This window comes from Vombatus ursinus, unplaced genomic scaffold (genome assembly GCF_900497805.2).
Source record: "Vombatus ursinus unplaced genomic scaffold, bare-nosed wombat genome assembly UNPS02005286.1, whole genome shotgun sequence".
Classification (NCBI taxonomy): Eukaryota; Metazoa; Chordata; class Mammalia; order Diprotodontia; family Vombatidae; genus Vombatus; species Vombatus ursinus.
Window position 1 is genome coordinate 16,309,966 of NW_020945064.1, and position 25,908 is coordinate 16,335,873.

Genomic DNA, 25,908 nt, shown 5'->3' on the forward strand with positions numbered 1-25,908 from the left:
TAGGAAAGAGATTTTGCCTTTTATTTTCTGCAAAACTCTGTAAATAAAATACAAAATCAGACATGAAGGGGAGAGGTGAGGTGACCAGGGATTAGAAGGGGATCCCAGACACCAGTGTGGTGAGGGAAGCCTGATGGAGGCTGGGGAGGCACTTGACTGCAGGTGGCGGTCTCTGCTGGGGGTAGCAGAAGAATATATTAAAGAGATTTATATTTATAGAAATCTGTAGGATGGGAGGGAACCCTGGAGCCTGGGTCCTGATACCCAGCCTACCCCTGCCAATGTCAGTTGGGCCCATCAGGTTGGGGGCTCCCAGGGCAGGGCCAGCCCTGAAAGGTGGTAGTAGGGGAGGGGCTCAGGGAATAGGCAGTGACTCCCGAGTCCTCTGTGTTCCTGGGGCAGAGAGCAGATAGGGAGCTCAGAACGCGGTGCTGGCCATGCTTCCTGGCCCGAAGATCCGGGGCAGAGCTTCCAGAGACTCTTCCAGCCGTCGGTGAGCTGACTGCCCATCCTCCCCTAGAGAAGGCACAATGGGTCAGGGTCAAGTAATGTCCTCTTGCTCAGCAGTCCTTCCCTGTCCAGGTTTGCCTTTCCTTCCCACTCACCTCGTGTGACCACCTCCCTTCCCCCCATCTCTGCCTTCTGCACTTGGTCATGAAGAGCAGCTCAGAACCGTAACACACTCACCGCACTGCAGGAGGCTCTGCCGGGCAGCTTCCCTCACAGCCTCCTTGTCTGTTTGGCACAGATACACCAACGGTTCAATGCCCTCTGGAGCCTATTTGGAGAAAGGACAAAGTGTGAAATGTGAAAAGAGCTGAAACAATCATGGAACGGGTCCCAGGCTGGTGGAGGCACCGAAGACAGAGAGGGTCAGTGGTGAGTAAGCATCCCAAAACAGATGGGATCAAAGCAATGGGGAAAGGACGAGGGGTGGGGGAGTAGAAGCCTAGAAAGGAGGCAGTGGAATGGTCACAGAGGAGTGGAGTGGTCAGTACAGCGTAGGGACTTTGGAGGGGCAGAACAGGAAGTCTGGAGGAACATTACCTTGAGACAGCCTAGAGCCACACACCCTGCCACCCGTGTCTGTATATCCTCATCCTCTAGCTGTTCCAAAAAACAAAGCAGGGCCTGGGGGTAGAGAGAGAGAGGGCAGAATGAGCCCCTGTGCCCACTGTGTTAAGCCCAGGCCCTTTGTTCTGTCCCTGACCTTCTTCCGGAAGTCCGAGCCCAGGGCTAAACTCCGAAGCTGGGTGGTGACAGCAGCCATCACTTTGCTGTTACCATGGATGAGAAGGGAGCTAAGGGCCCGGAGCCCATCCCGGTGGAGCCGCCCCTCAGGGGCCAGTCTCAGTGCCCGGAGCACCACGGCCTGGTCATCTGAATTCAGGTTCTTCACGATCAACACTGAGAGAAAGGGGAGGGAAGGGAGAGGTAGGCTAGGATGATATTGACAAAAGGGGGTCTGCTCCCTGCCCCACCCCATCACACCAGTATAGGTACTGCCAGCAATCATTCCAGTGATACAATGAGGACACTGTGTATATGTGTGCATGTGCACGCACGCGTGCTCTCTCTCTCTTACACATCTGTGGATCCAAGAACGAATGCTCACCCTCTTCGGCTGTCTCTGTGACATAAGCCTCCATGGAGGGACTATTCAAGGCCTCGATGTGGCTCCAGAACTGGAAGATTGTGAGCTGCTCCCCAGGCCCCGGGCGAGGCCTCCTGGGCAGCCTCTGTCCCATGGCGTCCTCCAGGAGCTTAATACACACTGGGAAAGGAGAGAGGAAGGGTGTGGGTGGGTGGGGGCACTCCTGAGGGATGTCATGGAAGACTCTGGACGTGCCCAGGTGAAGGCGTGCCTCAGCCACCTGATCCACGTCACAGATTCCTGACCAGACCCATTCTGGAGTGCTCGATCCCTTCTCTGACCTGTGACAGCACCGACTCTCTCTACCCCTCATCTGAACACGTAAGCTGCCTGGTATCAGAGCAAGAACACTGCGATTCATAGTCAGGACACCTGGGCTTGAGTCCCAGATTTGTCACCCACTACCTGGGTGAACTTGGCAAGTCACCAGGCCTCTCACGAGCTGATTTTGATCCTTCAATAAAGCAGGGAAGCTGGAAAAGGTGGCCTCTTCTGCACCTTCCAGCTCCAAATCTTTTCACCTGACATGCTGTGCCGTCTCCACCTGCACTCTCTGGGGTTGGCCAGTAGGCCATACATTTTTTGTGCATCTCAGTTCGTTCTTCACCTTGAACACGGTACGTACTAAGTAAATGTTTGTGAGTTGGTTGTGCGAGGGATTGGCCAGCACTTGGGGAAGACGGGGATTCTCACTCACCAGCCTCAGCCAGGCCTGGCTGGCGCAGCGAGAGGCGGGCTCCATACTGGCTGCAGAAGGTGAAGAGGATGCGCTCCACGGGACAGACCAAGAGATTGCCTCCCTCGGCGCATAGGTCCCAGAAAGGCAGGAAGCCCGGCCGGGGGACAGAGAGCTGCAGCACTGGCGGGGGAGGCGGCAGGGGAGGAAGCGGTCAGTGGGAGGAGGAGGGCCGATGAAGCGGGGCCGCGGGTGGGTCCATGGAGGGCTTGGTGGACTGGTTGGAGAGTGGGGGCAGGTCTCGAGGGGGAGGTGAGGGGAGGGACAAAAGGCAGAATTCTGGAGAAAGAGGACAGAGGCAGATTTCCCGACTTTGCTCCAGGGTAGAAGGGAGTGGGTGCCTTTACCTTCCTCAGCAGAAGTGGCCTTGCCCACTTGCCCCCCACAAAGTTGGCACACCACCTCCAGCACCAGGGCCTCCCGAAGCAGCCGCTCCAATGCTGATGCTTCCTGGCATCGTAGGGGCCCAAAGGTGCCTAGTTTCTGAAGAGCAGAGACCAGCCAGGGCCACCTCAGACACAGGGAGTAGGAGGAGCTCTATTCAGCCCCTATTCAGGGTTGGGGGTGGTGGGTAGCACAGGGGGCCTAGAAATATGGTGTGGAGCCCAGGGACTGCAACTCCCAGCATGCAAAGGGCAGGTGTGTGCATGTAAGGTTAAAAAAAAATGCTGGTGGAGATTACAAGCATGCAGCGGGGTAATGGAGACTAAAGGTCCTAGCATGCTAGACTCTTGGGGTCAGTAATGGGTTAATGTACTGGTGGGGAGGGCTGCTGGCCTCACCAGCAAGAGGTGGCCACAGTGCTGTAGGTGCAAGACCAGGGCTGTGTCCAGGGCAGGGCAGCCAGTGCTGAGGGGGCCAGGTGTAGAGGAGTCCAGGGCATCCTCAGACACACCACTAACCCCAGCCTCAGACCCAGGCCCTGGGCTGCTCAGCATCCTGTAGGAGAGACCTGAGTAGTGAGCCCCTGCTGTCCAGACCATCAGAGGCAGAGTATCACCATCATTGTGCCCAGTGTACATTTATTGAGACGCATACCCATCCTCAGCCCCTCTCCCACCTCTAGGGACAGACAGGATGGATGGATGGGGTACAACAGCACGTGGACAGTCAGATGGAGGATGACTTCACATACACAGACATGGCTGTGGTAACTGGACTTCCTGGATGTGGAGGCCTTTGAGCAGGGGCCAACGTGGGTTGTAGTGATGGCAGTGTATTTGAGCAGGGGTGAAAGGGATTTCAAGGAGGGCAGAGGGTAAATGTAGTCAGAGAGGCAGAAGACTGGTGCTGGCATTTTGAGTATTGGGAAGAGAGGTCACCAGGTTGGCGATGGCAAGGCTGTTGGTGAAGTGACCGTCTGACAGAGCACCAAAGGAAGGGACAGGGGCTCTGGCGGGAGGACAGAGGCGCTGAGGTTTGGGGCCGGAGCAGAGGTGAGGGGAGAAGGGGTAAAACTTGGTCAGTGAGGCGGACAGTACGAAAGCTGCTCCGAGGGAGTTCATCAAGGGACCAAAGCCTCCGCCTATGCTGGGCTGAGGGAGTGAGTGCTGAAGTGGAGACATGAAGATGATGAGGCCAGTTTCCAGCCATGGGTGAGTGAGGAGATGATAGGGGGGTATGTCCAGAGAGCAGGTCCAAAATGAGACTGAGGGAGAGAGGCAGAGCTAGAGGTAGACAGATTAGGGGTACTGGGAGGGGGTATCCTAAAGACTCTAAGGAAGAAAGACACTTGAAGGCGGACTGGGGGGAACGACACTGAGAGCCCCAGGAAGGGTGCAACTGGGGAAGATGGAAACACAGGGGAGAGCTGGAGATAAAGATTAGATACAGATCCCCTTCCCAGTAAATCCTAACTGTCTTCCCCTCAGCTCCCCCTCCACTTTCACTCTTCTGTGTTCTTAATCTCTCTCAACGGTCCCTCCCTCACCTGTACCCCAGCCCCTTCTTCACCTGTCCTCAGGCCCATCATCCTCGTCTTCATCATCATCGAGGAAGCTAAAGCTCTCCAGTGCATGCTCCACAGTGAGGCTGAGGCTGGATGCCCGGCTTCGGGACATGCCTTGTCTCTGCTGCAGAAATGGTAGAGAAGGGGGTGATGGATCACTCTTTCCTCCTCCTTCCCCTTCCTCTCCTCCCCATGTCCATTCCCCCTCACCATAAGTAGACTCTCAAGCCGAGTCACCTCCTGCTCCAGTCCTTGCAGCTCTGGAAATTGGCCCCGATAGTCATCCAGGGCAGAGCTCAAGGCCCCCAGGGCTTCTTCCAGCCCTGTGTCCCTCGGCCCTGCTCCCTGCTCCAGCAGCCCCTTCTGGGGAGGAACTTTGGCCTCCATTAGGGAAATACCAGCTGCCTCCTGGACTGGAACCTGAGGCACTACAGGGGGACTGGGGGCATGGTCTGTGAGGGCTGAATGTGTGGGGGTGGGATCTGTATGTGACGAGGCAGGGCATGAATGGGGGTAAGATGAGTCTGCATGTGGGGGTACAGGGTCTGAGTGTGACAGGGTTGGGGCTGGGGAAGGAGAAACATGGTTTGTGAGTTTGGGGCTGGTAAGTGGGAATACAGGGGCAAGGTCTGAGCGTGAGGGGGAAGAGTCTGAATGGATAGAGCCATGGTCAGAGTGCAAGAGGTCAGGCTCTGGATGGGAGGGAACGGAGTCTGGGCGAGAGAAGACGGGATCTGGGGAGGAGGGTGTGGGCTCTAGTTGGGTAAAATCAGACTCAGATGGTCTTGGATGTGAGGGAGAGGACTTCAGATTTAAAGTGACTGGTTCTGAGGGTGAGGGGATAAGGCCTTCATGCAGAGTGGTCGGGTCTAAACAATAGAGGGTGGGGCTTGGGTTTAAGGGGTCTGGATGCGCCTCTGGGGCAGGGAGTGGGGTAGTGTCAGTAGAGTCTAGGTGTACAGAGGAGGTGGGGCCCTGGGCAAGGCTCTCCGAGGCCACAGATTCATTGGTAGCCTCGGCCAACGCGGCATCCACACTGGCCTCACTGATATGGCTCAGAGTTCGGCTATAGGGGATGTGCCCATTGGCCAGGACTGGGGGTTTGGCCCCCTCCTCCTCCGCGGCCTCCCCTGAGGGATGGGGAATCTCTGGCCGAGAGAAGGCGATGTGGATCGGGGGAGCCTCGGGTTGTTGCACAAGGGGCCGAGAGGGTGGGGTGAGGCGGGCAGCCCCTGACAGCTGGGGGCTGGACGAGTCATCTGAAGATTCCGAGGACACAGACCAAGCCGTTCCATTCTCTAGCTCCTCCTGACGACGGAGCATGTTCTGGCAGGGAGAAGCAGAGGCAAGAAGCGTGTGAGAAAGAGAAGAGATATGACCCAATCAGAGCCCCCCCAATTCATCTGTGGAGCTGCACACCATTCCTTCCAGTCAGACTCTGTTGCCTAGGGTTGGGTCAGAGGAGAAAAGAGGGCAAGACTCCTGGCGTCTTGAGGTGATACCCCCACTGAAGACAGTGACGTGGACAGCATGGTCTGAGAGGCTGAGCAATCTTGCACAATGGGTCACTCCTAAGAGCAGACTCGGGAGGGAGCCGATGGGGTGGCTCTCACCTGGAGGGCCTAATCCATCCAGGAGGGGAGGTTAAGGATCACTCACATAGAAAGCCTGTTCCCGCAGTGAAGGGGTATCTGGAGGACTCTGGCTGTAGGTGGAAAAGCGTTTGCTGACGGTAGAGGTCTTGGTGACCGTGGACGCTGCTGAAGGTTGGTCATCCTTGTCGAAGGGACTGAAGGGAAAGTCAGGGTGCTGCTAGAGACAGTAACAATTGCCCGCTCCCCTACGTGACAAAAGGCCATTTCTTTTCCTTTGTCATATGGCAGCCCCCTCCCAGGCACTAACCTCCACGTGACCTCAAGGCTGAGTTTGATGGTGCCCAGGTCATTAATATCCACAGCCACAACCTGAGGCAGAGCAGCAAACAGGTCTTTGGTCTCACAAGAGACACTGCCCACAACCACGTGGTTTGCCAAGCTCTTTAGTTCTGTGACCTGTGGGGCAGGCCAGGGGGACAGTCAGTAGTGGAGAGAGCCACAGACGAGAGCTGGTGTCTACCCAGAAGGACTGTGGTTGGGAATGGAGAGGGCTAGGACCATGGGGATAAGGAAACTGTAGTCACCTTGATGGAGAGGAACTCTGTGAGCAGTGGCAGGAAGACCATGTCCTCGCTGTCCCAAACTTGCTTCCCGCTGCTTTCGATTCGTCCACGTAGCTTCCAGCGCTGACGCCCATATTTCATGTAGATCTGAGGAGGAGGGACAATGGACAACTCCATCCCCACCCCTCTGCCTGACAGAGAAGTGATAGTGACTACCAGAGACAAGGATGGTGCCCTGTAAGTCACTCCCCTGAGAGACAGATGATCCACTGGTAAAAACAACTTCATGCCCAATACCTTCCCCCGCCCACCATTTGCTGTTTCCACAGTACCTCGTATTGGTCCCCAACACACAGCCGGGCAAAACCAGCCAGCCCTGAAAAGAGAATGAATGGGAGAGAGTCTGAGAGCTTTCAAGTTTCCCTCCCTCTTTTGAGGCTCCCTATGTCCTCCTTGTATCTTTTCCCTAAGCTAGGATGTAACCTTCCCCACCATTTACACATACCTTTCATTTTGAGGTGGAATTCACCTAATTGTCCTTCAAGTTCACTTTCCAGCAAACACATGCTCTGGGGACAGGAAAGGAGAGAGGATCAGGAATTGTCATTCCTCCCCAGGCCTCATCAAAAGTCTTACAAAGGAGCTTCGCCCCACTCCTCTCCTTTGTTCTCCAGATGCCAATCAGCCTTCTCACCTCCGTGTATTCCCGGTGCCCACGAGTAGCCTCAGCCAGGCTGTCCCTGGCCTCCCGACTCCCAGGAGTCCCTGAAGTATAAGCCCGAACCATGTTGTGTGCTCCATCCCGTAACCGCCGCTGGATGCAATATCCGTCATACAGCTCATCAATCTGGAGAAGAGGACCAAGAAGGGATCAGAGAAGGGTGGAGATGAGTGAGAAGCATCCAAGCAGGCAGCCCCCGAGGACTGAGCAACTTCATCCTCATTGGTTCTGTAATTTGGGAATCCACCCGAAGGAGACTTTAAAGCACCAGCCCCAGCATCTTAGCTCAATGTCTCAATCTTTCCCTTGCTTTCCCCCTACCAATCCCCATCATGGTTCTGTGTCCCTCTGCCACTGCTTTTACCTTGCTGACATGGAACTCCAGGCGCCGGAGGAAACGCTCAATAGATTTCACTTGCTGTGGAAAAAAAGATTTTGGTGAGAAAAGGGCTGGTTGGCATGTGGGGGAGGGGAAGAAGGGGCTGCTTCTTCCTGTTCCCTCTCCCCAACCCTCTGACCTCTCATACCCTGACTTACTTATCCTCTCAGTCAGCCCCCAACTTCTGTCTCAGATTCACTTACCTTGTCCAACTCATAGAGAAAGCCCTGTACAGGGAAAAAAAAATTAAGATAAGAGATGGGGGTCCTGGATAGCAGGGGCGTGCAACATTGAGAATGAAGGACCTATTGCCCTATTGCTGGCATCACCTTATTCACGGATAAAGGGAACAGAAGAGGGGGACAGAAATCTATTGGACTTAGCTGGATATGTGAAGCACTCTCACTAGTTCCCCTCCCTGGAAATGGCTGTGAGAAGAGGAAGGGCAAAGGGAAGGGATGGGGATGTGCTGGAGCTCCAACCCCCTAGCTAGAACCTGTTGTTAAGTGTTCAGCGTGAGCATTTACTCCTCAGAAAGATGGGCATGCTATATTGTTTTGTTGATTGTCTAGGCTTGAGGAAGTGATGGAGAAAATCTTAATAATGCATATTAAATTTAAAAGTCTCTGTTTATGTTCCCACTCTCTCCCCCAAGCTCCCCAGCCAGGTGCTAAACATTTACCTGCACACTGCTGGCTTAGCTCCTTCTTATCCCATCGTTCTTTATTCCCTAACCTACATTCAAGATTCTGAAGGGCTCTGAGGGTTGGGGGATGTTGTGAAATGACCCTTTGTGAATTGAGTTTTTCATTTAAATTACAACGTTCTGTGTCATTAACGCCAGAGAGGCACCTTTCACCACTCTGTAAGACCTGTGATCGACAGGCATAGGGGAGGGCTTGGGGAGATGGGGAATGCCATGCCTTAGGAACACCTGGCCACTTCTGAGTCAAGAAGTGCTCTAGGAAGGGATGGGACTGAGAGAGGGCCAAGAAGAGATCCAAGGATGGGCCAGGATGGAAAAAAAGGCATGGAAATGGAAGAGACGCTCCCGAGGCTGGAAAGTGGAACTTTGCTAAGAGCACAAGTTTGAGCTGCTTTGTGGGACAAGAATAACATCGGTGGCTTGGATTCAAACCACATCAGAACTGGAACCTTAAAGCCCATGAGTCCCGGTCCCTCATCTTACAGAGAGCAAACAGGACCAGAAAGAAGCATCTTCCAAGAATTTCCACATAGTCCATGGCAAAGCCAAGCCCAGAATCCAGGTCTCCTGAATCTTAGTCCAAGACGCTTTCCACTATTCCAAGCTCTCTTTTACAACTTTGGGTACTTTGTACCTTTTAGTTTTCCTTAATTAAATTCTTTCCTTTAATATGTAACAATAGCAGGAGAGCTTTTGGGTACCTCGGTGAAGAAGGGGGGAGAACCAAACAGATTAGATGAGGGAGTAAGTCTGGGAAGAATTCAATTAAATTTCACCAACTTTGATTAAGCAATGGATGGAGTGCTGGGCCTAGAGTCAGGAAGACTCCTCTTCCTGAGCTCAAATCTGACCTCAGATATGTACTAGCTGTGTGACCCTGGGCTAGTCACGTTACCCTGTTTGCCTCGGTTTCCTCATCTGTAAAATTATCTGGAGAAGGAAATGACCAACCACTCCAGTGTCTCTGCCAAGAATACCCCAAATTGGGTTACAATGAGTAGGACACAACTGAATGACGATGTTCAGGGCACAGCTCTAGGATGTTGGGCATATGAAACTAAGAATTACACAGTGCCACCCTTCAAGGGGCATATACAAAATTAGGGGGATGACATGTAAAAGGATAAATATATCAATGGTTGTTCAGGGAAGAAAAGAATACTAATAATTGGGGGAAAAGAAAGGTTAATTCACAGAGAAGTTGGTAGCACTGCCTGAGTAAGGCTCTGAAGGAATACAAAGGTTATGACAAGGGATGAGGAGGAGGAGGCTGTGCCTTTCAGGCATGGGAGAAGGCCTGTATGTATGAATGCACGGACATAGAATGCTGAATTTGGGGGACAGCGAGGAGTCCTGCTGGGCTGGAATGCAGAGGGTGTGAATTGGAGTAAGGTGAAATAAAACCCGACCTGATTGGAACTCGATTGAAGCTAGATTTAGAGTTCTGTATTTGATATGGTGATAGGAGGCCATTGGAGGAAGTTCAGGGTCACTCCTGGGTTCTGGAAGATTGTTTTAGCAGAAATATGGAAGATAGATAGGAGAGGAAAGAGTCTGGATACAGAGAGACCATTTAGAAGGCTACTGCCAATAGTTCAAACTTTTGGAATCAGGAAAGAGTCCAAAAATGTCCTAGGTGCATTGTGGGATCACATGAGTGGCCTCTCCTGAGCCATTTTGGGCAATGGCAAAGAGAGATCCCTCCCAAGTGACAGTAACCAGGAATCAGCCCACCCACATTCCAATACAGAGAGATTGCTTTTTCTCCCCCAAGCTCCCCCCAAGGGCCTAGGTCTCTTCCCAACTCATGCTAGTGATCTAAAGGAAAGGAAGGGTCCCAAATCACTCACCAGCCTAGAGTTTCTCTTGGATTCTCTGATTTGAACTTGGAGTTTCTCCTGTTCTAACTGATGCACCTCCAGGTAGGCCCTGGGGAGGAGTATGAAAATATTTAGGATGGTGGTCCCACCAGTTCTCCCCAGGCAGATTCACACATTTCTTCTCAAAGAGGAAACCAAGACACAGCTTGGTCTGTCTGTATTTGACCTTCAGGGGAGGTGGTGTGGTATAGGGGCAGGATTCCAGGGCATGGTTGGGGAAGAGTGCAGGTTAGATAGGATTCTTGGTATAAGAGTATATGTGTGGTATAACCTATATCAAATTGCTTACCATCTGGCAGGGAGGAAGGAGGGAGAAAAATCTAGAACTCAAAATCTTATAAAAAATGAATGTTAAAAATTGTCTTCACATGTAATTGGGGAAAAATACTATTAAAAAAGTGTGGGAAAAAGGGTTTGAGGAATCGTAGGGGGTTGGACCTAAAATTTCTGTGGATGGGTGTTCTCCAGGATTGTGATGGGAGAGGGTCCCGTAGGTCATTTGGGGACAGGCCTAGGAAGGAAGGAAGAGTATCCTTACGTTAGGCCCCTCTTCAGGGCTTCATACACCTGGTCCAGCCGCTCTGGCTGAGGCACCTTTGGAGGTGGGTGTGCCATGGAAAACATTCTGGAGACTCGGACAATGGCAGGTGTTTTTCGGGGAACCACAGGGGGGCTGAAGGCTGCTAGGCTCCTGGAGAGAGGAAGCAGTTCAGAATGAGGGCAGGAAGAGTCCTAACCCACAAATTCACTGGCACCATATGTCTTCCACTTCTTACATCCCCTCTCCACATATTCCATCCTTATCAGCTGCCCTCCACCCTCAGTTGTCCCCTCAGTACCTGCCCCCCCGGTCCTGGCCACTCAGGACACCTGCGAAGGACTGGCTCCTATTGATCCTGGCACTGAGAATTCGACGTTGGGGCCGAACAGACAGCGACATCATCGAGTGAGTCCGAGAGGGGCTCCCTGATGGGAAGAGGAAGGAAGTAAGGGGAGGATTAGGTGGATGAATTCCCCAACCCTCAGGGAGCAAAGGATCAAGCTTGGAGTTCAGTAAGGACACACTCGCAGGAGTGGGAATCCCAGAGTTTCCTCCAGCTCTTCCCTGAAGCTGGGATCTGGGCAGAAACACGACAGAAATGGAGCAGAGGGCTCTAGAACTGAACCCAGGGGTCCAGATTCCCAACCCCTGACCGTCACAACTTGTTCCAGTTGGCTACACTTTAAAGGATAGGGTGAGGAGGGGATCCTGCCCCTCTTTTATCCAGTCCTTCTGTCTCTGTGACAACAGCTTTCCACTTCCTCCCCCTTCACCATAGGATTACAGATGTAATCCGATCAAGGAAGATGAGAGGAGGGAGAGGTCCTCGGCTGGACCCCTAAATCCCAATCCTAGGGCACCTTTCTTGCTCACTGCCCTGGGGCTAACTGTTCCAAACAGGGCAGTCCCTGGGGTGGGAAAAGGGAGAGAAGACAGCCTTCCTGATGCGCCATCTCTCAGCAGGGATGTTCCCAGTCAAAACATGAGGTAATGAGAGAAGCTCAGGACAGAGGTAATCACAGGGCCTGCAAGGCAGGTGGAGTGGGGACTCTGCTTGGCAGCTACCGGGATCTCCTTCCTGCAGCCCTTCCAACTTCCCAAATAACAATCCCACCCCCTCACAGCTTCCACCTTCAGCCTCCAAAGCCTAGGGCAGAGAGTCTTCTCTGCCAAAGCCCCCAAGGGGCCCTGGCCCAACTCCAGCGACACCCACGAGGGCAAGGGATTAGGAAAGATGGCTGGGATAGGTGAAAAAACTGGGGGGGAGGGCAGGGGAGGTCAAGGTAGAGGAGGAGAGGGGATGGAGAAAAACCTTGGCAAAAGTGCAAGGCAGAATCACAGCTGGCGGGACCTGGGACTGACTCAGCTCCTGAGCTGGCCCTCCCACCATTATCTCTGGGAGATTCCCTCCCTAAGCTACGCCCCCCCCAACCCCAACACATACACAGAGACACACACACAGACACTTCAAGCCTGGCCCTGGGAGGGGGCAGGAAAGGGAAGGAACATATTCTGAAGAATGGAAGGAAGCGAGTGTTTACCCCAGGGACACGAGTGGGCGGGGCTGCCCCTTCTGGCCTCCTCAGCCCTCCATTTCCAGTCCCCCTCCCCTCACTTAAACTATTTCCCCTTCCCTAAGCTCCCAAGGCTTGGAAGGGGAGGGAAAAGCGAAGGGTCCAGAACGTGGGTGCTTTGGCCTAACTTTGCACTTAAGGCCCCTGGGGGGCTGGGCAGGGGTGGGGGCAGACGGGCGGAGCTTCTCAGCCCCTCCCACTAGACGTAGGGGAAGAGAGGAGAGGCCCTGAGGGTCAGAGTCCCTCAAACCTTAAAGGGCTATAGAAATGTAAGCTATTAATTATTAGTAGTGATAATAATAATGATGACAGCCACGAGTCAGGGCCAGGATGGAGCACAGGGCAGAACACAAGGGCAGGACAGGAGGTAGGAGGTAGCCAGACCCAAGAGGCGTTGAACCTGCCTCCCTGAAACCAGCCTGACCTCTCCCTGATCCTGAGCCACGGGGTAGCACATCGCACCTACACAGTCTGTCATTCTGTGCCTGCTCCCAAATCCCCTCTACCGCCCCCAAATCGGAGCCCAGACGCTTGGGTCTGGGGAGACTGTGGAGGAGCCCGAGAGCTGCCAGCAAGATCGATAAATAAATGTGGCCACCCAAGGGGGCAAGGCCGCTCCTCAGCTACTTCTGTCCCCCTCCTTCTGGGCTATGCCTGATCCCCCAGGTCAGTCCGGAGGAGTTCCGGGTTTTAAAGTCCAGAGTAAAGCAGGGGATTCCCGGATGGCGGGGGGGAGAGAAGGGGAGAAACGTTGGAAGGAGGGGTCTCGGGCTCTGGGGGTTATGACGGGAAAAGCCCCGCCCCTGCCGGTCTTTCTGAGCTCCAGGAAGGGAAACCAAGTCACGGCTAGACTACTGCCCTCTCTATATCTCTATTCTGTCCACCCAGGTCTTCCGGCCCTAGAAACCCAGAGTTGACCACCCTGCATCCCTGCCAGTCCTCCCCAGGAGGCGAGGTGGGGAGGGAGGCGGTTACCTCTCTTTCTCGAGTTCATGGTGGGTGGGGGGTGGCTCCACTACACCGGACCTCTGCCGGGCCCCGTGAGGCGGATCTGCTCGGGCCTAATCAGCCCCGGTGCCCCGGTCCCGCCTGGCTGGGCTCTGCTTGGGCTCCCGCAGCAGCTGGGGCTGTGAGGCTTACTCTCCAGCTCCTCCCCTCGGCCCTGGCCCGGTACCCCCGCCCAGTTCCTGCTGTTTAGCGCCTGACTCAGAGTCCCTCTGGCAGGCAGGCGGAGGGGCACTGGGCGGGACTGGGGTGGGCTCCAAGGACCCCCTCTTCAATACTGACCCGGGGTGAGGGTGGGCCCTTTAAACTCCCCCCCCGCCCCCTTCAGGGGGTCGTTAGACTGGGTGAGCCTGCTAATGTAAGAAAAGGGAGTGGACATACACTCACCACTGCCCCCAAGATCTTCCCCAGGGGCCCGGGGCCCAGATTAGGGGTATGCAAGATCTGCGGCCACTTACTACACAACAAACGGGGGGCTCTAAGAGGGATACATTTGCCTTTCTATACTGCACATAGGGGCAGCCTGCCATAGTGGATAGCGATCTGGCCACAGAGGCAGGAAGACCTAGGCTCCAATCCCACCTCAGACCGTACAGGCTAGCTGACCTTAGGCTAACTTTTCAGGCTCCAGGCAATTCTCTTAAGTCAAACTTGCTGAGAGTTGGACTGGTTGAGGGAGGTTTCTCACAGGGCACCAATGAATTACATTCAGGGGGGAAAAAGTGCATCTATATTTAATACTAGAAAATTGTTCCTAAACTTTCTGTTAACCCGGCTGGCTGACCCTCAGTTTCCTCATCTATAAATTGAACAGATTGGACTAGATGATCTCTACAATCCCTTTCAGCTCTGACATCCTATGTCTAGATTTCGTTCCTTATTTGTAATAAGTTGTTACATGTAGTCAGTGAAGGCTCAAAGCCTCGGGGTGGACAGTTACACCTTTCCCCGTCTGAAAATGCCTTGTTCAGGTCTGGCTGGGAATCCCCCACCCCACCCTCAAGCCTGGGACCAGACCACTCAGGCTGGTTCCAAACAAGTGAGGAAATGGAGGCCAGCGGAGAGTAAATGAATTGGCCAAAGTTATACCCAGCAAGCTTCAGAGGTGGGATCTGAACCTAAGTCTTTCCCTGGGGTTCTGACCGTCCCCAGCTTGTTTCTCCTTCTGGGGGAGTGAGGTCGGAAGGTCCTTTGAATCAGACACTCTTTTCTGTTTGCTCCCCTCGAACCAGGGACATATCCAATAGGGGCTCACTTCTTTGCCCCTTCCCCTTCCCTCTTTGTTATCCAGGGGAAATTGGGTTAAAATGAACAGCCACATTGGTGTGGAAAGAGCAGTGCACAGGAAGTCAGGATTCCTAGGTTTTGTTCCCTGCTCTGACACTAACCAGCTGGGTGACTTTGAGCCTGTCACTTCCCTTCCCTAGCTAGACCTCAGTCTTTTTTTTATCTGTAAAATGAGAGTTAGATAAGATGATCTCTAAGGTTCCTTTGAGCCCTAGCTTTCTATGATAAAGAGAAGTCTTGGATGGGGGAAGGACCTTGCCTTGGTGATTAAGAAGGATGGGGTTTCTATTTGTGCACTTCAGGGCTTTAATACTCCTGGTACATTTTTTGAGCCCCTCCCTGGGCTAGTTTCCTCTTAGTCATTGGAGGAGGCACTTTCTGAAGCAATCTCAAGAAGCCAACATTTCCTAAAGCGTATGCCCCCCTGCACAAAGGAAGAAACTGAGGCACCAGGGACTGAAAGCCAAGGCCAGACCCACAGAAACAGATGGGGTGGAGGGATATGACTGGGGTGAGAGTGTGCAGAAAGGCCCGGGCTATTTGCTCAAATAAACCTGAAAGGAAAGAGCAGCTAAGGTGGAAAACCTCTATTACATGATCCCTTAGAGGGGTGGGAGTGGGCTGGGCTGCTAGGACTATGGGAATAGGGGGAGGTAGGACCCTGGAGACACTGGCAGAGGTGTCAGCATTGTCTGCAGCATTGTCCAGTTTACAGAGCTCTTTCCTCAGAATACTGGAAGTAGGTGAGATCTGTATTATTCCCCTCATAAAGAGGAAGTACTTGACAGCCAGAAGGGCCAAGTGATTGGGAAGGCTTACAGGGGACACGCTCTTACTTCATCTGCTTCAAGAACAATCAAATAGAGAGGGGGATTAGGCCTGTGCTGCTTGGCCCCAGTGGCCAGAATTAGGAGCAGTGGGTAGAAGTTGAAGTGGTAGAGGAAACTTTGAAATAATTTAAACATTGGCATTAACTGCTTCTGGACACAGCGGGTCCCTCCTTTCTAAAGAGCTACAAGAAGAAGTGGGATGGTCATGTGTCAGATGGAGAATATTCTTACTCAGCTGGGGCTGAGCACAGTGCCTGGAGGCACATAGTAGGTGCTTAATAAATGTTGATTGACTGAAGTATCTGCTATGTGCCAGGCACTGAGCTAAGCACTAAGTAAAAGATAGAAAGGAAGGCAAAGGGCAGTCTTTGATCTCAAGCAGATCGCAAGGTTCCTTCCAATTCTGGCAAAATTCTTCGCCCTTGACTATGAACACACAGCTAGTAAGTCTGGGAACTGGGATATGACTTCTAGTTTCACAGAGAAAGGGAAGAGAATAAGCATTTATATAATCCCTACTAACTGCTAGAGACTGTGCTAACTTTACCCTCACAACATCCCTCTGAGGTAGGTACTATTATCCCCATTTTATGGGTGAGGAAACTGAGGCAGAGTGAAGTTAAGTGACTTGCCCAGGGTCACACAGCTAGGAAATATCTGAGGCCAGATCTGAACCAACCTCTTCCTGATTCCATGGACCATCCACCTACCATGGATTAGCCGACATAGACTGTTAGATTTAGTAGCAACTCTAGAGATAGTCTGGGTTATCTTCTATTGGAATACCTTAATCCACATGGCCACACGTGGCCTCCAGGCTGCAGGTTCCCCACCCCTGCTAATCTGTTACTTACTATCTGTGTAAAACAGATTCACAGCAAAAAACAGATAAAAGCAAGTCTCTTAGCCTCTCTGGATCTCAGCTTACCCATCTGTAAAGTGGATTAAGTGACCCCTGATGTACCACCCTCATTTAAACACCCTAGTTCATATCTACAGAGGAGCAGAGATAAGGAAGTGATTTGTCCAATGTCTCACAACTAGTCAGTGGCAAAACCAGGTCTAGAACCCAGGCCTCTTGTAGACAGTAACTGACCCCCAACTCCCATTCCACGGCTGGGATCTTCACCCAGGCACTGTTTCCATCCAGGCTGTCATTCAGACCCAAAGTCAAGTTAAGTGCCTGAGTCTGAGATTGGATGGGGATGGTGAGGGGCCAAAATGGAGGAAGAGGAGACTGGGTAAAAGTGAGGCATACTAACAATAAGTACTAGACTTAGGATTTCATTGGTATTGGTCATTCTCAGATAAGAAAACTGGTGACCCAATGGATAAAGCACTGTTACCTGGAGTCAGGAAGACCTGAGTTCAAATTTGACCTCAAACACTTCCTAGCTGAGTGACCCTGGGCAAGTCATTTAACCTGGGTCTTCGTATTTCCTCAAATTGCAGCATCCTCAACTGTAAAATGGGGGTTGCTGTGAGGATCAAAGGAGGTATTAATTGTAAAAAGCTTAGCACAGTGCCTGGCTCATAGTAAGCGCTTAGTAAACACTCATTCCCTTCCCTTCTACCCATCTAGATAAGATACCCCTTCTTTGCAGCCCACAGAGTCTGCAACCTAGAGTCAGAGAAAGTTGCTTGGGGGCACAGAGAGTGATTTGCTCAGTCACCCAGCCTTTATGTACTCGGCAGAGGCTGGATTTGAACCCAGGACAGGCTGGCTCAGAGACAGGCTGCCTATTCACTACCACTTCCCAATGCCATAGGAACCAGATTAAAATGTGACTGAGAAATAGTTAACAAAATCACTAAAAAGACAATAAAACACAGATATTTAATATTTAAAACTAAGGCAATGTGGGGTTGCAGGAATCCTTATGTACACACCATAGGACCTCTCAGAGGAAAGGCAATAATAGTAAAATAGCAGTGACAGCTCATATTTATATAGCACCAAAAGGGCTTCATACCTGGTATCTCATTTGATCGTCAGGATAAATCCTTCTTCTTTGGGATAGGCAGTTAGGGCAGTATTTTCCCCATTTTATAGAAGAGAAAACTGAGGCCCAGAGAAATGACACAGTGGCAGGTCCAGGACTTCTGATCCAGATTTCCCAATTCCCACGGGACAAGTAGGTGGCGCAGTGGCCTGGACTAGGGAGGATCTGAGTTCAAATGTGGCCTCAGAAACAAAACACTCACTAGCTGTGTGATCCTGGACAAGTCACTTAACCCCATTGCCTAGCAAAAAAACAAAAACAGATGTCCCGACTCCCAAGTCCATCATTCTTTCCTTTGCCTTTTCCGCCATGCCACCTCTAAGGAGACCTGGGCTATAAAGCAAAAGAATAGGTGGATGAGTCCTGAGTCTGTAGAAAGGCCTGAGGCTCACAAGTCTACGAGGCTCCTGGCTTCCCTTAAGTCCCAAATAAAATTCCATCTTGTATAGGAAGCCTTTCCTAATCCCTCTTCATCTAGTGCCTTTCCTCTGTTAATTATTTCCTATTTAACCTGTACATAGTTTGCTTTGAATAAATTATTTCCTATTTAACCTGTACATAGTTTGCTTTGAATAAATTATTTCCTATTTAACCTGTACATAGCTTGCTTTGAATAAATTATTTCCTATTTAACCTGTATACAGCTTGCTTTGAATAAATTGGTTTGCTTATGGTCTCTCCCATTAGATTGTAAGCTCCTCGAGGCCCAGAGGTCTTTTGCCTCCCAAGAGCTTAGCTTGTTTCGTTGTGGTTCCATCACTTCAGCTGTGTCAGTCTCTTCATGACCCCATTTAGGCTTTTCTTGACAAAGTGGTTTGCCATTTCCTTCTCCAGCTCCTTTTACAGATAAGGAAGCTGGAGCAAACAGGGTGAAGTGAATTGCCCTGGGTCACACAGCTAGTAAGTGTCTGAGGCCAGATCTGAACTCAGGAAGATGAGCACATGGTAGGTACTTAATAAATGTATATTGACTGATTCTAAATCACAATCCAGGCAAAGCGGCGGCACTCTTTCCCTCCTGATCACAACATATTCTTCTTTAAAAAAAAAGATTTTACTCCTGGTCCCCCAAAAAGAGGAACCATGTGTGTCCCCCTCAAAGAAGGAACTAAAAATGTCTCCTTTCCAAAGTTCGTGTGGCAGCCCTGCCTCTCAGTCTAGGCTAATAGTTATCACCATATATATATGGGTTTTTTTTTTTAACTCCAGTTTCATCTGGGGGGTCCACAGTGTGATTCCTCTGGCACCAACTCTGACAAGCTCCAGCTATGTGGCCAAAGTCACTTAAACTCTGAGTCTCAGTTTCCTAATCGGTAAAGAGGTGGTAACAATACTCCCTCACTGGACAATTTCAATAGCCTCTTAGTTGGCCTCCCTGCCTCAAATCTTCTTCTCTTCTGAGCCATCCTCCACCCAGTCATCAAAGTGACATTCTTAAAGCACAGGTCTGCTCACGTCACTCCCCTACTCGATAAACTTCACTGGCTCCCTCTATCACCTAGGATCAAATCCACACTCCCCCATTTGGCATTTAAAGTCCTTCACACCCTGGCCCCAGCCTCCTTTCCAGGCTTCACTACACATTGAGCCCTTCATGCACCCTGTGGTTCAGCCAGACTGACCTTCTTCCTGTTCCTCACTTAAGACATTCCATCCCCTCCCTCTTTGCTGTCTCCCACACCTAGCGCCCACTCCTTCCCACTCCTTTGCATCTTAAATTCCCTAATCTCCTTTAAAGATCACCTTAAGTGACATAAGCTATGAGTCCTCTGCTGATTCCCTCAGATACAAATGCCTTCACCCAAATAATCACCATGTATTTATTTTGTATATATCTTCTATATGCTTACATGTATACATCAGTCAGTCAGTCAACAAACATTTAATTAAGCCATCACCATATCACAGACACCATGCTAAGCACTAGAGATACAAAGAAAGGCAAAAGGTAAAAGTCATAGCACAGTGTCTGGCACACCAGAGTCAATGAATAAATGATGATTAATGGAATTTGAGCTCCTTCAGGGAAGGAACTGATTCATTTTTGTCTTTCTAGCCTCAGCCCCTAGCAGAGTGTCTTGTACATATGAAGCCTTTAATGCTTAATTCCATCAGAGGACTTTTCTAAGAAAAGTGCTTTGTAAACCTGCAAGTGGCTAGGTGGTTCAGTGGATAGAGCACTGGACTTAGAGCCAGAAAGCCCTGAGTTCACATCTAGCTTCAGACATTTGCTAGCTGTGTGATCTCGGGCAAGTCATTTAACCTCTACCTGCCTCAGAAGTTTCCTCATCTAAACAATGGAGATAATAATATTACTTTATAGGGTTGCTGTGAGGATTAAATGACTATATATGTACACACACACACACACACACATATACATATATGTAAAGTGCTTTGATATCTCAATAGACATCAAAATGTTCCAAACGGAACCTATTCTGTTTCCTCCTAAATGCTTTCTTCTTCCTAACTTCCCTACTACCCTTGAGGACACTCAGGTTCACAACCCAGGCGTTGTCCTCACCTCTTTACTCTTACCCCTCCCTAATATCCAATATGTTCTTAAGTCCTGTTATTTCTACCTTCCTCATACCTCTCCCACACATCGCCTTTTCTCCTCTCACATTACCACCACTGCTCATTGGTCACCCTGCCTCAGTTTCTCTCCAGTCTAGCCCATCCTCCAATCTGCTGTCAAATGGATCTTTCTAAGGTTTGACCATGTCACCTCCACTTGCTCGGTTAACTTCAGTGATTCCCTGTCACCTCCAGAATCACCAAAGCCCTCCATAGCCTGGCCCCTTCTTGCACCTTGCTTCTCTCCAAATATCTTTGAGCCAGTGACACTGGCTTCCTTACTGTTCCTCACACTTGTTACTCCATCTCTCACCTCTGGACATTTTCTCCCACGCCTGGAAACACTCCCCTTCCTCATCTCAACCTCCTGGCTTTCTTCAAGTCGTGACTAAATTTCTACCTTCTTTAAGAAATCTCTGTCCTTACTCCTTAGTCTTAAGTGTCTTCCCTGTAAGATTATCTCATAGAAAACTTATCCTCTATATAACTTGTTTGGGAAAAAAAAAAAAAGCTTGTTTGCATAGTTTGTATTAGAAGGTGAACTCCTTGAGAGCAGACACTCCCTCCCCTTTGTATTCCCTGCACTTAGCATAGTGCCTGACACATGTTTGTTGACATGACCTTAATATGCTATATGAATACTAGCTATTATTATTGTTGTTGTTGTTACAAAACCCTATAGACACGTGAATATATTTTTACACCTAGCAGAGGGGGCAGGAGCCAAGGGTAGGCTGCCAACTGACATACTGGAAAAAGCACTTATCTTTCATCCAGACCACCTGAATTCCAGCCTCAGTCCTGTACCTCTGACCTCTCAGCCTTTTTCCAACCTCTCAGTTTTTTGCATCTATGAATTGCAATTGATGCTACCTACCTATAGGGGTAGGCATAACATACCTTATGAGGTTTGATTTTTTTTTTAACCTGACGGATGGTTTCATTGGTGTATCAGGGAGCTCCCAGTGCGGACATTCCCGGTTCTAAAACAGATCCTCAGGCAATTATTATGCAACCTAAACTTTTATAGAGTTGCCTGGGTGCTCAGAGAAATTTAATGACTTGCCCAGGGTCTCTAGGCCGATATGTATCAAAGGCAGCCTTGAACCTCGACGTTCCACACAGAGGCCAGACCTTTAGCCCACTGCCTTTCTTTGTGAGGAAACCTTATCTTGTTTTTTAAAAAAAATCTTTGCTATTCTTATTAAGAGTAGTCTGGGCAAGAATGTCTCGCCGAGGGCACCAGCAGGAAGAGAGAGTCCAAACTCCTGGGTCCTGTTCGCAGTTATCTCCAGCCTCTTTCTCCAGGAGCCTTTCTCGGACCCAAGCCCCTACTACCGTTCTGTCTCGGCACTGGGGAGGTGACAGTGTCAGGAACCCAAGCCCGAGGGCTTCCCTCCCATGCCTTGCTAAGCTGGCAAGGGGCCCGCGCTGCGGCCACTGCACGCGCTGAGCCAGAAGCCCTGCCACCTGCCGCCCGTCCCCTGCGCTGGGACCGGGGACCGAGCAGCCAGCTGGCATGGCCGCCCGCCCACCCCCGAAACCCCGATCCCCTCTCCAGAGAGCCCCCAGCCTCAGGGAGGGCCCGGAGTGAGCCCCTCCTTAGGAGGGGCGGGGGACAGGATGTAAACAGTGGCTAGGAGGACAGGGGGTGGGTGAGTGGGGGATGCCAGACGGCGCTCTCGAGTGTCCGGGTGGCTCCCAGACCAGCGCAGCAATCCCCCAGGGTAGGGCCCCCCCGGATCCTCATGGGTTAAACCTCCTCCCCTCTATCCAGGGCCTAGTCACCCCTTTGTCTCAGAGCCCCGCCCCCGAGCCCCCTCCCCCTCATTCCCCATGACAACCGCCCCAAACCCTTCAGCTGACGCACAGCCGGAGTTGGCGCCTCCGACTCCTCCTCAGTACCCCCTCCCTTCCCCCAAGCAGGGCGCTCAGGCTGAGGGTCTGCCAAGCTAGGGCCGGACAGCCTCCTCACTCCTCCCTATCCAAGGGGGTCCCGTGTAGGCGATCCGTGCTGACCCTGGAGAAGCCAGAGGTCCGGGAGAGAGACGGCCTAGCCAGGCTCACAAGAGCTAATTTCCACCCACAACGGTAACAAATAGAACCAGAGTCGTCTTAGGTTGCTTTGGTACCTTGGCATGGGTGGGGTGGGCTACAGGGAGAGGAAGCAGGCAGACTGAGGGTGGCTTTGCCCTCACCATATGGGCTTCAATTTTTTTTGAACTGCCACCCTCTCCGGCCATCACCCCAGGCACCGGGTCAGTTGCACATCCTGGTCAGGCCCCTCCCTCCCAAGGGTCAGCTGGTCACATTCCCAAGGCTGTAGGCTCACTGAGTACTTGGGGACGGAGGCGGAGGGACCCTGTGGCTCACCCCATTAGGCGGCAGGGAAGGAGGGTGGGAGGGATTTTGTCTCCCCTCCTTAGGGGCTGGGCTTGAGAAACTATATGAGCCCCCCCCTTCCAGCCAGCAAGAGGAGGGGTGCCTGCAAAGGAGTGACTCAGCCTGGGACCCCTCCTGCCTTCGTCAGCTTTTCCATCTGGCCAGAGAGCCACCTCTCCCAGGGCAGGGCTTGGGTGCTGGAGCCTCGGGGATTAGGCGCAAACACTATGTATAACTACCTCCCTGAGCCCAAAGAGTTTTGGGGGCTGCATCCCCCCTCAGCAGCTGCTTTAGTTCCTTTGAACCCTCTAGCTCCAGACCTCCTAACCTGAGGTATAACCCAGCTCCCTATTCCCTTCTACCCGGAGCAGAGATACTGAGCAGATGGATAGACTCCCATAGGGGCAGTGTGGGGGCTGGGGCACAGCAAATAGAGGGGGAATGTTTCCTCAATTTAATCTCCTCTCCAGCAGAGTGGGTCAGACTGGTAGTACTGGCCCTTCGTTCATCCCCAGAGTTCAAGGGAAGGAGCCCTGCTACTTTTCTGAGGTTAAAAACAACAAAACAAACAACAAAAAAAACAACAAAACAAAAAAACCTAGGGGGCTCAGTGAGAGCTATTCTGTCAGGAAGAGAGACTGTTAAGAGAGGACTGACTGACGATATTCCAAGTTAAGGTTGTCCTTGAGCAGACCCTTTCTCCCACAAACTTAAACCACATCTGTTTTGTTCTCAGCACAGACCGAAATAACTACATACACTCGAGCAACTGAAGGCACTGGGACCTGCAGACCCATACAGTCACCAAAATATAAATTCACACAGACACGTGAGGAGTAAGGGGGAAGGGAGTCTTTTCCTAAAGCTATCAGAGCAACCATATAAACTACTGCTGAAGCAGACACTATGGCTGGGGGGGTCAGGAGGGTGGGCAAAATCAGGATGGGGGGGGTTCTAGAACACCGTCCAATTCTTCCCCAAAGCCTTAGCCCCTGCTAAAGACCTCCAGCTTGGACTACCCGTTCTACTTGGGCCTCCTGGGCTGAACCCCCTCAATTTGCTTAAAACCTGAGTGGAGAGTGATGTCAGAGTCAAGTAATCTGGAAAAGTCTCTAAGACCCCAAACTCTCTACTCCCATTCCAACTGCCCTCCCAGAGAGAACACTAACTACAATTGAGTGAGGAGATATAAAAGTGGGCGCTTTCCTCAGTTTCCCCATCATTGCCGCCCCTACTTCCCCCCATCCTGCTTCTACCAGAACTCACCTATCTACCCCCAGAAGCGTCCCCTGTCTCTTTCCCCATCAAACCCCTTTCTGGTCTTCGCATTCTTTAGTTCCTCCTTCTGTCTCTTCCCTTTCCAAATTGTTTCCTGTGTGGCTCAGCCTTCCCAACCCCCAGTCTCTGCTTCCCCCGACTCCCTTCTATCTCCCTCCCTCCCCCCAATCTTCAGGTCTCTGCCTCCCACACGCCCAGAAACAGCTGCTTCGACAAGCTGCAGAGGGTGGGGGCGTCTGCGGAGACAGAGTGGGGGGCCACCAGCTCTCACCAAGGCAGAGCCTTTGTAGGGCTCAGGTCCCCCCCTCACCCTAGGACAGGGGAAGGAGGCTGGGCTCAAGGAACAACCGGCTGGCCTGAGATCTGGGGCACTCGAAAATGGGTCCCCCACCCCCACTCCGGCTGCGCTGCCGGCCTGGCGGGGCAGGGAGTTGTGCTTCTGGTTGGGGTGGGGGGGATGGACTGGGCCTGAAGGTTCTGGGTTTCTTGGGGTGCCAGAGGAGTCCTGTTAACCGCCTGACCCGGGTGCCCAGGAACGCCAAGGGGAGTGATTCTGGGGTGCCCGGGGCCCAGGCAGCCGGCCCTGGGTGGGGTGGGGAAGCCAGGACCAGGCTGCAGACCCAGGTCCCAGGCTCCCCTGCACAGATTTCTCGGGTTACTGGGACTGAAGGCTGCCGATGGCGCGGATTGCAGGCCCTGGCGCTGGAGACCCCGGTGGCAGGGCCCAAGTAGGACAGGGGGACGTGGGGAAAAGGACGGACAGACAGAGGGGTTTGGGGGACAGACAACACTACCCAGACCCACGTTAACCTCTGCGGCGCCGGGGGAGGAGGCGTGGGCGGGACCTGCCGGACCGGAGCCCCCCTTCCCCTTCTTCAGGCCCAGCCAGTAACCCTCTGCGACGCCCTGCAACCCTCTGCCCCAGACCCCGGTCCAGGCTGGGCTCGGGGCGTCCCCACTCACATGGCTCCGCCGCTCTGGGCTGCGCTGGGCCCGCCGGCCCTGCTGCTCTGATCTGCCCGCTCGGCCGGGGCCTCCTCCTCTGCCGCCGTCGCTGCCGCTGAAGCCGGCGCCGGCCCCTCCCTCTTCCCCCTCCAGCCTCCCCCTCCCCCGTTTCCCCTCCCCCTATCCCCCCCCCGCTCCTCCCCAGCCCTGCTCGGCCCGGCCCAGCGCTGCGGCACCGCCCCCCAGCCCTGTTCCTCAGCTCACACTGCTTTTTCTCCCCCCCCCCCAACACCCCCTTCCACCCTGGGTAATGAGAGGAGCGGCAGCCCTCGGAGCCCCCCCAATCCACCCATTCCCGGGTTAGGGATAGAGGCCTAATCCACCCTCCTCACTCAGGGTCAGGCCCTTCTGGACCCCAGAATGGTGGAAAGTCAGCCCCCTCCCATACTCTGAAATCAGAGAAAGGGAGAGAGAATCAGCGCCTCCCAGACCCTGGAATGAGGGGCAGACCAGTCCCTTCCCCAAGGCATTGGTATTTATGGGAGACTTCCCAATAGGGAGTAGTGTTTGCAAGACCCACCAGCTGTGCACCAGAGACATCCCGCTGCCCCAGGTCTATCCAAACAGTCACCCCCTCTGGGGTCTTCTAGGGGCATGTGCTTTTTTTCTAAACTGATCCCAGCTGGGTTTGTGGACTTGGTGGAACTCTCCCTACCTTGGATTTCCAGGAATGAGGGAACAGGGAGGAAATCTCCTTAGGACCCAGTCTGACAGTAGGGTGGGGTTGACACACCACTAAAGGATTTAGCCACCTCATCGTGAGGCATTGTCTAGTGAAGAGAGCTGGTCTCTGTCACTTACTATCTGGGTGATCTTGAACAAATAACTTCACCTCTCTGGGCCTCAGTTGCCTCCTCTGTAGAATTAAAGGTTTGAACTAGATGACCCATCAGGTCCTTTCAAATTCTCAATCTGTGACCCTGAATTCTGCCACACACACTTGGGGGGGGGGTTGGGAAGGTGATTCCCTCCCAATCTTTGACTCAGCCATCTATTATCTTAAGACTGTTCTCTATCTCTGTCCCAGTTTCCTTCCTCCATTCTCTTTTTCTTTCTTTCTTTTCTTTCTTCTTTCTTTCTTTCTTTCTTTCTTTCTTTCTTTCTTTCTTTCTTTCTTTCTTTCTTTCTTTCTTTCTTTCTTTCTTTCTTTCTTTCTTTTTCTTTCTTTCCTTCCTTCCTTCCTTCTTTCTTTCTTTCTTTCTTCTTCCTGACCCATTCTGCTTTGTCTTCTCTCTCTGCCC

General features: G+C 52.1%; 1 protein-coding gene across 3 annotated transcripts; it reads right to left on the bottom strand.

The window, feature by feature from the left end:
- RIPOR1 (RHO family interacting cell polarization regulator 1) lies at positions 1–24,696 on the bottom strand. Of its 3 annotated transcripts, none has more exons than XM_027846865.1 (22): positions 24,626–24,696; positions 11,022–11,148; positions 10,721–10,873; positions 10,153–10,231; positions 7,800–7,823; positions 7,582–7,635; positions 7,191–7,343; positions 7,002–7,065; positions 6,829–6,872; positions 6,518–6,643; positions 6,241–6,389; positions 5,998–6,127; positions 4,549–5,664; positions 4,344–4,462; positions 3,173–3,329; positions 2,738–2,873; positions 2,352–2,513; positions 1,616–1,774; positions 1,211–1,407; positions 1,048–1,131; positions 688–778; positions 1–516 (listed from the first exon to the last, which is right to left on the bottom strand). In XM_027846865.1, exons 2-22 carry the CDS (start codon positions 11,123–11,125, stop codon positions 419–421), a joined length of 3,399 nt encoding a protein of 1,132 aa, XP_027702666.1. In that variant the 5' UTR covers positions 11,126–11,148; positions 24,626–24,696; the 3' UTR covers positions 1–418. The 3 variants fall into 3 exon arrangements, with proteins under 3 accessions (XP_027702666.1, XP_027702660.1, XP_027702673.1); XM_027846859.1 differs by lacking the exon at positions 24,626–24,696 and adding an exon at positions 13,273–13,408; XM_027846872.1 differs by lacking the exons at positions 1–516; positions 688–778; positions 1,048–1,131; ... (4 more) ...; positions 3,173–3,329; positions 24,626–24,696 and adding exons at positions 3,336–4,038; positions 13,273–13,410.
- Between the last annotated feature and the right edge of the window lie 1,212 nt (positions 24,697–25,908).